The sequence below is a fragment of the Mastomys coucha genome, chromosome X, assembly GCF_008632895.1.
Source record: "Mastomys coucha isolate ucsf_1 chromosome X, UCSF_Mcou_1, whole genome shotgun sequence".
Classification (NCBI taxonomy): domain Eukaryota; kingdom Metazoa; phylum Chordata; class Mammalia; order Rodentia; family Muridae; genus Mastomys; species Mastomys coucha.
This window is the reverse complement of record NC_045030.1, coordinates 132,771,482-132,782,248: the sequence shown is the minus strand read 5'-3', so window position 1 is coordinate 132,782,248 and position 10,767 is coordinate 132,771,482. Positions and strand designations below refer to the sequence as shown.

General features: G+C 37.3%; 1 protein-coding gene across 2 annotated transcripts in view; it reads right to left on the bottom strand.

Annotated features, from left to right (window-relative positions):
- Positions 1 to 10,767, bottom strand: part of Rnf128 (ring finger protein 128) — a 115,239-nt gene that overhangs the window by 52,199 nt on the left and 52,273 nt on the right. Inside the window, exons 2-3 of one of the 2 annotated variants that reach the window (XM_031368623.1) lie at positions 3,688 to 3,715; positions 2,766 to 2,795 (exon numbers count right to left, since the gene is read on the bottom strand). The exons of the other annotated variant lie outside the window; for it this stretch is intronic. Coding sequence (XP_031224483.1) covers positions 2,766 to 2,795; positions 3,688 to 3,715 — 58 coding nt within the window. The remainder of the gene's footprint in view (positions 1 to 2,765; positions 2,796 to 3,687; positions 3,716 to 10,767) is intronic. 2 annotated transcript variants of the gene reach the window in all.

The following is a 10,767-nucleotide window of genomic DNA, read 5'->3' as shown; positions in this document are numbered from 1 at the left end:
AGAAAGGAAAAAGCTGTTGGCTAACTAAAGCACAAGTCCTCTTCTAGAGGACTCTGGTTCTGTTCTTAGCACCCAAATGGTAGTTTACAACCATTTGTAACTCCATTCCTGGAGATCCAACATCCTCACCTGGCCTATAAAGGCACTGCAGGCATGTGGTACACAGACATACATGGAGGCAAACACTCATACATTTAAAGTATAAATAAATTAAAAATCTCAAAATTAAGAATATTATAAGTATTATTAGAATAAATACAATGTTCAGAGATCATCCAAAATTAGAAAAACAAAATTTCTTCATGGTGAACCACAGGGGAAGTTGAAGGAGAACCATGATCAACATGACAAAGAAACTCAATACAGTAAAGTCCAAAGCAGAACCATTGAGAAGAATGGAAAAAGCTGAAGTGCAGCAGCAGGACTATCACTGTAAGAAACATGAAGACACTAATGGATAATATCTAAAGTTTATCTGTAAGCTAATTATTTAGAACTAAAGAAAACACATTTTTCCTCACAGTAATGTTGCTAAAGAGACTGGATGTTCAAATGAGTACACAAACTGTTGCATGTTGAAATGTAATGAGGACTAAAATGCAAGAAAAGAAAAATAATGTTATTTAACCCCAAATTTAAGAAAACTTTTCCAAGAATAATATCTCTATAATATATAAAGCAAAACAATCAAGAACATTTCGGATTTATCATGAATATTAGAACATGAGAAGGTAACTTTAATCAGGAGGATTCTATAGCTGATTGGAGTTTTTGTGGTGGGCGTGAGTGAAACCACATGCTCAAGGTCGATTATATATCAAGAGCACTGATATACAGTGATTCATTTCACTTCCAAAGAAGCAAGGAAACAGCAGTTTTAAAAAGGAAGACGGCAAGGGAGATCTGAAACTAAGGAAAGAGAGAGAAAGAATACAGGGGAAGGAGGAGAGACAGGAGGAAGGGGAAGAAAAAGAATGTGGACACGCCTGTATGTGCAAAGTGTAAGAATATCTAAGGTCGAGTTAACCAGATCCAGAAAGGTAGAGTATAGGGCAGAAAGTGGGGCAGGTTTCTTAATAGGAAAAAAAATGGCACCACAGCTACCTATTTATTCAAGGGTTTCTTGTGTGAATCACAAACTAGTGGAGTTTCACATAAGAAAATGCAGTTTTAATGGAAATTAAAAAGTAATTCAATTTTAATGAGCCAAAATGTTCTTTCTATCCATCATGAATAACGTATAAAACAAGAATACTAAGGTCCTCCACTGTTCTTACTCTAGTAAAAATTCATCCTCCTTTCTAGAGTGACAAAAACTGTATCAGAGCAGCTAGTGCTACTGGGTGCAAATGATCAACATACATACACTCTTTATACTGAGGCATTCAGTAAGCCTAAGTCTTAAAAGCAGTCAATAAAATGGATGCTGGAGGATGCTAGTGAGATTCAGTAAGCTTCTTCTGGAGAAGAAAGGAAAAGAGGGAGAAAGATGGAGTATATATGTTTCAATGTGCACAAAGAGAAGATAAAAACATTTAAAATATAAAGGAAAAGAGAAACATTTCATAACAAAAGAGGAAGACTGTAGGCCTTCAAGTTCTTTAGTGTTGCAGTCTCATTTACACATATAAAAAAATCAATTAGGGTTTAGAAGGATGCAACCTAATAACCACACCACTGCATCTAAAAGGCCAAGGCAATTCCTAAATTCTCAGTCTGTATCCTGTTTCTATAATCATATGGTTTGTTATACTATAGCATTAACTCTTTCTTTAAGCTTTATCAAACTATTCACATACTGGTTTGTTTTTTTTTAAAAAAAAAAAACAACATTTCTTCTGGTTACGAAAATAAAATATATTCATACTAAGAAATCAGAGAATACAGAAAAACAAGGAAGAGGAAAATAACCTGTAATTTTCAACAACAATGTTAATAATATGGTGTTATTTTCTTTTTAAATGCCACGATATCGCTAATTGCAGGCAGCATTTGTCTAAGCCACTTCCACAGAGATCATAAAGGCACAACAAATTTCAGTACCATCATCTTTCAGAAAAGGTCAAAATGAATAGCGTTAACTCAAAGTCACAGATTGGTACCTGATTGTTCAAGTGTTAAAACCAAGTAATTCACAATTAGATTCTGAACCAAATAGCCTCCAATTACATCTGGTTTCCCACTGCTCAGCATGAATCACCAGACTCTGTTTAGCTAAGAAATCAATATTGTAGTTAGTCTATTGGCAAATGCAAGCAGTACCACATACCACGATGCATAGAAGGCCATATACAGCTGAAAAAGAAGTGAGTGGGACATGGAATAAAAACAAAGGACTCTCATGCAGAGCTCCAAAGTGGGTGTTGTAGGGAAAAGTGTAGGGGCTCTGAACTATTTTAATATTCTTGCCAACAACAACAACAAACCCAGGAACAAGCATACACAAAAATATCCATGTATTTGGTAATAACACCCAACAATATGTATGGGATGATAATCACCATACTGTTTCTGTGGCTGATTGGACACAATTGGTAAATGTGGTACAAAGCTTTTTCACAATGGGTTATTTGCTTGTCTTCTGGAATTCAATATTACTTCATTTATCAAGTTAGGTACAGGTTACACAGAAGTGCTTTCATTTGTAAAAATTTACTGAGCTTCAAGCTAGTGATTTATATACCTTTTTAGTTTGTATGCTCTACTTTTCACTAAATATATATATATGTATATATATATATTGCATATACATATTACATATGCACATATAAACTATCATATTCTGTTTTCCAGTGCTGAATCTATAACCCAGTGCCAATCCTCTCTAAAAATACATGGAACCCTATCAAAGTTTGGAAAAAATCCAGGACCAGTTTACTGTTGGGTAGACAGAATCCATTTTTTTTTCAAAGCTACTTCAACTGATGAGGTAGAACTGGGAGAAAGTCTCAACTGTAAAAAAAAAAAGATATCACCTATAGGAATGTTGAGAGAAAGAGAACTCCAGAACAAATGCTGATGAAATCCATTCAAAGCTCAGTTGGTAGAATGCTTGCCTAGAATGCAAGACACCTTGGGTTTCATCCTCCGTACCTCAAAAACTGAGCTTGGTTACACACACACACACACACACACACACACACACACACACACACATCCCCAGCACGCCAGTGGTGGAGGCTTGAGGATTGGTACTTCAAGGTCATCACAGGCTACATAGCATATTGGAGGCCAGATTGGAATAGACCATATCCTGACTCAGAAAAAAAATCTTTCAAGAGAACAAAGCCACAATAGACAATGCCTATGGGGTAGAGTAGACTACTTTAGAACTCTTGAGTATATCTTTATGTAACCATCAATGGAGAGCATATTTTTGTTTTAACTGATGCAAATCACACTGCTCCTTATCCAACTGTTGCACTTCCTTTCTGCTAGCTAATGGAAGCCAGGTTCAATTTCAGTCCCTAGTCAATGGGCACAACCTTTAACTATGAGGAAACTCCTTTTGTCTTTTTTGCATAAAGGAAAATATTTAATTGAGGCTGGCTTACAGTTTTATCATGGTAAGCACCATGGTATATGGGCAGACATGGTGCTGAAGAAGGAGCCGACAGACCAACAGCTTTTATAATTCAAAGCACTGGGTTTTGATAGAGGGCTGTGGTGTACACAGTATATATGTACAATTTAAAAATAATTCTATAAGAAGACCAACAGAGTCAACTAACCTGGGCCCTTAGGGGCTCTCAGAAATGGAACCACCCACCAAAGAACATACATGGGCTGTACCTAGCCCCTGGCACATATGTAGCAGATGTACAGCTTGGTCTTCATGTGCGTCCTGAATAACTAGAGCAGGGGTTGTCCCTAAAGCCTGTCTATGGGTCCTGTTCCCCTAACTGGGCTGCCCTGTCTGGTCTTAGTGAGTGAGGATGTACTTAGTTCTGCAGTGATGTGATGTGCCAGGGTGGGTTGGTACCTGGGGGCCCTCCTCCTTCTCAGAGAAGGAGAGGGAGGTGTGAGGGGAGTTGTGGGGAGAACTGGCAACGGGGGCCACAATTGAGATATAGAGTGAATTGATGGAAGAAAAGAAAAAAATAGATATGTAAACCAACAATAACAATGATAATATTATATACTTGGAAAACATTATGAAAACACTAAATATGAAAAATGTGTTTTTCTTCTAATTTGTATGCCTTTAATTTTTTCCTGAATATTCCTACCATGGCATTAATTATGAAAAATTACTACAATGATAAAGTAAAATATAATGCTATACTTACACATAGAAAAACAGACAAGAAAAATTATTAATGGTATTTACTTCTGCGCTTTGGAATGAGGAGCATGGTTTTTATATCTTACCTATACTTAACTATGTAATCAGAAAATAACAAAGAAATGTTTGTATGTAGTAAGCACACTACACTCCTATATTGAAGCTCAATGCTTTTAATTACAATTGTTTTATCACTTTAGAAATGGGAACAACATCAGTAAGGAGATAGGGAGCAAAGCGGTTAAATGAGATAGTATAGATGTGATCATCTATATTTTCCAGAGAGAGAGAAGGAAAAAAACTTTATGTGCAAAGAAAACAATGTACTACTCTAGCTGTATTTTCTTTCTTTAAAGATGAACTCATTTTAGGCTGGGGAATTCAAAGTTGAATATGTTCGATGGAAGCATTTTAATTGGAGACACAAATTGAAGGCTGGCATAGTTTTTTAAGCATCCAAAAATAGCACAGGGAAAGCACAATGTAAAAATTCTGAAATTCATTTGTCATTATTTTCTTGTTACCCAGATCATTTTGCTTTAAAAAGAAGAAAACCGTAGAATTTAGTCATTGTTTGGTCCCTATAGAAATTAAAGAGCCTATAATCTGAAATATTTCTATCCTTTTATCATATATTCTTCATCCTACGAAATCCTAAATTCTTCACAGAATATGGCATTTACTATATTTTGTACACTCAGACAAAATGCACACACACACACACACACACACACAGAGTTAATAATGCTCAATAAAATGCAGCCCCGTTTCCAGGCCTGAAATACCTTTCTAGCGGATCTTATGACCCTCTGGCATTTGAGTTCTTGGGTGCTGACAGCAATTTAAAAAGCATTTCTAGAGTACACCCAGAACAAAGGCTCCTATGAGGAATCTAAAAATTAAAACATCAAAATGACTATCATCTAGCCTGAAGGAAAAAACCATCAACAAATAATAACCAGCAAAAGGCAGAAGGTATGAAAAGAGATGAAGTGCTGTTTAAACTGAAAGGTTAATTTGTTTCAGGTGTAGACTGTAGGGTGGGTTAGTGGACTGTATAGAAATGCCACAATTGAACCTCATAAATGTGTGTAATTAGTGTACAATAATTAAAATTGATACTGGCATGTGCAAACTGGCCCATGCCTACATTCCCAAGACTTGAGACTCAAGAGGCACAAGCAAGGGAATCACAGTGAGTTCAAAGCCAACCTAGCCTATAGATCTACTTTCAGTTAGGCCCACACAGTGAGACCCTGTCTCCAATAAATAATAAACAAAGCTAAGCAATTCTTAAAGAAAAAAAAGTATCTTCAAGGATAAAGAAGCATTTGTGCTGAAATCTGAAGGATGAATGTGTTCCTGACCAGCCAAGTTAGGAAGAGTGCATGGGTAAAAGCCAACGTGAACTCAAACATCGAGTTAAAAATCTTGCTGCACAGCCGGGCAATTGGTGGCTCATGCCTTTAATCCCAGCACTCAGAACTTTAAGGTCAGCCTAGTCTACAGAGTGAGTTCCAGGACAGCCAAGGGTACACAGAGAAACCCATCTAGAAAAATCAATAAAGAGCTCGTTGCCCAAGTCTGATGACTGGAGTTGGATCCCCAGACCCTAGGGTGAAGGAGAGAATCAACTCCTAAAGGTCATCTTCTGGTTTTATATATATGCTACGGCATGCATACCATATACTCACAACAATTAAAAAACTATTAAAACTGCACATTTAAACCACTGATACTAGGGGACACATAGGACATAAAGTTTTCGAATGACTTTGGGACCAATTAAGTTGTGTATGTTATGCTGAGCAAGGTGTTTTAAAATGTATAGACAACAGCATTTATGTGATCAGAGCTGTGCTCCATAGCAACATGGAAGAACTGTGTACAGGAAGAAAATGACTGGAGACAAGGAGACCAATCGGAAAGCTAGCTGCTGTTCTCTAAGAGAAGACACAGGAACTGAAAGCAGGGTATTAATTATCACAAGGGAGAAGGGGACTGTGTGACAGTATTTAAAGTGATAGCATCAACTGGATGCTGCAGCTGTTATAATAGAGGGGGGAGCTGTGAGGCACAGGGTGTGATGGAGAAGAGCTATGAAGGACATTCTGGAAATGGGTTTGGCAGTGTTATTTCACATTGGTAAATTATCACCACCCGATGCTTTAACCCACTTATTCTAACTTATTCAAGAAGAAATAAAGAGTCAAGAAGGGATTGGGATGGTGATAAGTCAGTCAAAAACCATATTTCAGGGCCAGGCTTGGTGGCTCAGGCCTTTCATCCCAGCACTGGGGAGGCAGAGGTGGGCAGCTCTCTGTGTTTGAGGCCAGTCTGGTCTACAGAGTGAGACAGCTCAAACCAATAGTATTTCAAGGTTCTTTTCGAATGGAAAAGGAAAAGATTTGTAGCTTAACGGAAAAGAAGCTATTAAAGAAGAGAATGTCAAAGCCAGGAAGATCAAAAGAGATTTTCCTTGTTAAAAAAAAAAAAAAAAAATCTATCTGGTCTACTCTATGCCTAGAGGGTTTAAATTAAGATTTTGAGTTATGCAGACTTTGAAGTACCATAGGCTGCTCATTTTCAAATTTTGTTCTCTAAACATAGGACTCAATTTTCATTTTATAAAATACATTTAGCTAGCTTACTGGGATTAATAAGAACATTTCGTCAACACTATCTCATTTAATCCTATAACCTCATGAGGTTTTTTTTTTCTTTTTAAATGTATGCCTATCTTGCATAGGAGAGAATTCAGAAAAGTAAAATAAGTGCCCTAGAGATTAGAAATAGTAAGTGCCAGGTCCCATTCTTTTAACTAATACACTATATTATCATTCAATAAAGTACACAAGCAACTTTTATATACCAAACTGTGTTTGATAAAAGAGCAGCCCATCATTAATTTACACTATTTAGTTCATTCACTTTTTTAAAAAAATAAAGCCTCAGAAACATTGCTTCTCCTATCACCTTTTTGCATATGTTTCAAGTACTTGTAAATGTGTCATAGATGATGAACGCTACAGCTCTGCATGAGCCCTTCAATAAATTTATGCCTGCCCCTATTGATGCAAGGAAAATTGTACCAGCAAGTACACAGATCACTTCAACCCGTAGGCTGTGCTTAATTAGACAGCAGGCATGGCTTAGGCCCATCTGCTTGATCCGAGAAAGAACAGTTTATGTTGTGTAATAGAGAAAGCATGCTTAACATACTTCATTGTGAAAATCGACATTTTAGATGGCTGCAGTGCTTACTCTAAATTTTGGCTGCTTCTCATCTGATTTTCATATTTGAAGTGACTCTGAATAGTTAAACTTTGCTACCAAATTCTCCTTGGAATTCTCTTCTCAGTTTCTTTTTACTTTGGTTGATATATATATACATACATACATATGCATACACATACATACATATGCATACATACAAATACACATACATATATTTCATATGCATTATATATTTCATATGTATATTTCATATATATATATATATATATATATATATATCATATATACTCAGGCATTCCATAGCAAGCTATTACTTCATATGTATCCTTTAGTAATGCCTTATCGAGCTGGGTTTTCTGAATAGTTTGCAATCAAAATAAAATACAGATATAATTTGCACAAGTTGATAGTAGACTACACTTTTTTTGTGTTTGTGTGATTTTTACTTTTTGAGACAAGGTTTCTCTGTGTAGCCCTCCCTGGCTGGCCATGAACTCAGAGATAAGAGATCTGCCTGCTTCTGTCTGGGAGTAAAGGCATGCGCCACCATGCCCAGAGAGCAAAACACCTTTTCATCCACTAAAACATAGCTTCATTTTCCTAAATGATGGCTCAATATTGTAAAATTTCTTCTAAATGGAATAAATAAATAAATAAATAAATAAAATAAAGGTTCTGCTAGGCATGGCAACTGCCTGTAATCTCAGCCTGCAGTTTGATCAGCCTGCAGTTTGATCAGCCTACAGCTGAAGCAGTAGGATTATGAATTTCCAAGGGAGACCTGAAGTCATTGGATTATAGAGTGAGTTGGAAGCCTCTCTGGGCTATCCAGTAAGATCTTGCCTCCAAAACAAGTAAACAAAAATGAAAGAAATGGTTTCAAACCACTTGTTTCAATCACTTGAAACAATGGGTATTAAAGATTTTACCGTTATGGTAGGGGACAGCATAGATATTCTGTTCAAATGATTCGTGCATAGCCCCTGTGAGAGTCTGTGAAGCCTGTAAACAAAGAAGGCAGCAATGGCTTTTCGCATTTGGTGGCCCCATGTAATCCATAATGAATTAAAACTTAAACCTCTGTCCCACTTACCCACTATGATCCAAGACATTTTTTTCAACCAGGTGTTTAAAAGGAAGCCCCAGATCTGTTCTCAGGAGGGAGAACAGTAAACAGCATACAACACGGTCCAAATCCTCAATGGCAAACGTGAAGAAAGTAGGTTCTCTAGGAGTTCCATACAGAATTGTTGTTCTATGCCTCAAAAGTAATCTGTTAGCTTTTTGGGTAGTTCACATAACAGCAATATTGTTTGTGTCATCAATTTGGGTAATAAAAAGCTTCAAAAGTATCTAAATATCTTTCAGTGCGCTTGTGACTTTCTTTATTCCTATACGAGATCCTAAAATGCAACAGACTTAATTAGATTTTTTCATGGCATTCATGTCTTCAAGTTGGTAACTAGAAAATCATATATTTGTACATTCACTTTTCACTTCCTCTTATCATTAATCTATTATGCAACTAGCATTTATTGGTATTTATCCTCTGCGACCTGACTTATATGTTATTCTTAGGAATCGTCACAACACAAATACCATCTTCATTTACAAATAGGGGAACCAAGACTCAATATGGTTAAATAACCTGCCCAAGGTCACAAAGCTATTGTGTGTTAAATCCAAAATTGGACTGTCAATCTTGACTTCAATGTCTGCTTTTCCTACTACACCATAGTGCCTGTTAATAAATAAAAATGTGTATATGGAAAGCCTAGCACATAGTAGGAGCTCACCAAAAGTCAATTTTGTCTCCTAAAACTGCCAGATAAATATCCTTCACACAAGTCCACTAGTTTAACCTGGCACTCTCTAAATAAAACGTATTATTCAGCTGAGAATCACTCATGCAAATGAATCTCCTTTGGAGAAGTCTAAGGCAAATCCTTGTTAAAATCAGATAGCCAAATAAAGACTAAATTTTCCTAAGCCTCATTATTCAACCTGAGTAGCCTTTAAAATGTAATTCCATTCTAATCAATGTATTATCATCTAGGAAAGATAGTTTGCTCCCTTAATCAATATACTAAATCTAAGAACTGTAGCCTTTTAGAGCTGATCCTGACCATAGCGTTTTGTTATCTCAGCTGCATCTGTGTGCATGCTCTGCCAACTCGGTGCCCACCTCTCGATGCTTTACACTGCCATTTGACATGTAACTTGTACAAGGTCGTCACAAAGCTGAGCAAAGCAAGGGGGCTTCCAGGAACTCCAATCTCTGGGGTTCCGCTTCAGTGCTCTTTCCATTGTGCCACACAGTCCCTCACTCAAGGCAAGAGCTCTCCAGGCCGGGCCAGTGGTACTACTGCAAGCAAAGCACACATTCTCATGCAGTTAAGTAACTAAATTCCTTCCTTCAGGGACTCCTAAAGGAGTCTCTGTCTCTGCTAACCTTTAGTTACACTGCCCTAGACTCTAGAAGGTTTGATTTCATTTTACCCTAGAGGCAAACCTGTGGATAATCGGTTTCTTATTATCCTGTCTCATTTGACTGATGAGGGTAGCAAGACTCAGGGTTCAGATAAGTTGCCCAAGGTCATAGGACTAGTAATCGCCAGAGCAGAAATTTGAATCAAGGTCTGACATTAGGCCCAGCTCTTAAGAGGCATGAAACATTGTTATCAGACTCTTCCCTTCTCTCCCCTGTCCCCACACCAACACACACACACACACACACACACACACACACACACACTTTGTCCTTCAGGCCCTAGGAGCACAAACCACAAAAAAGGAGGTTTCTGTAAGGGCAGTTGAAGGGAGGAAAATAGTCACCCACCATGTCCACACATTTCCGAAGTACCTGGACGACTTTTTACAAAGTCTGGGCCTATTTATTTATTTATTTATTTATTTATTTATCAGTAACATTAATCACCTGCTTTGGAACTCAAGAAGCTAAATCAGGTTTGTCAAGAGGCAACAAACAAAAGCCCTGATGACAAGAACTACTTGGGATCCAAGACCACTGGGCAGAGAACTCCTAAGCTAAAGTTTCCACAAAAAAATTACAATGAGGTTAACTGAATCCTGTAACATAATCTTGTACTTGATTCATAGGAAATGTGAAGAGAAAGCCAGACAGAGAGAGGGAGAGGAGAAAAATCCGTTTTTACACTGCAAAGCGATTCCCAGGCAATGTTCTCCCTCATAGTTTAAGAGCCAATGTCCGCCCTCCCACACCC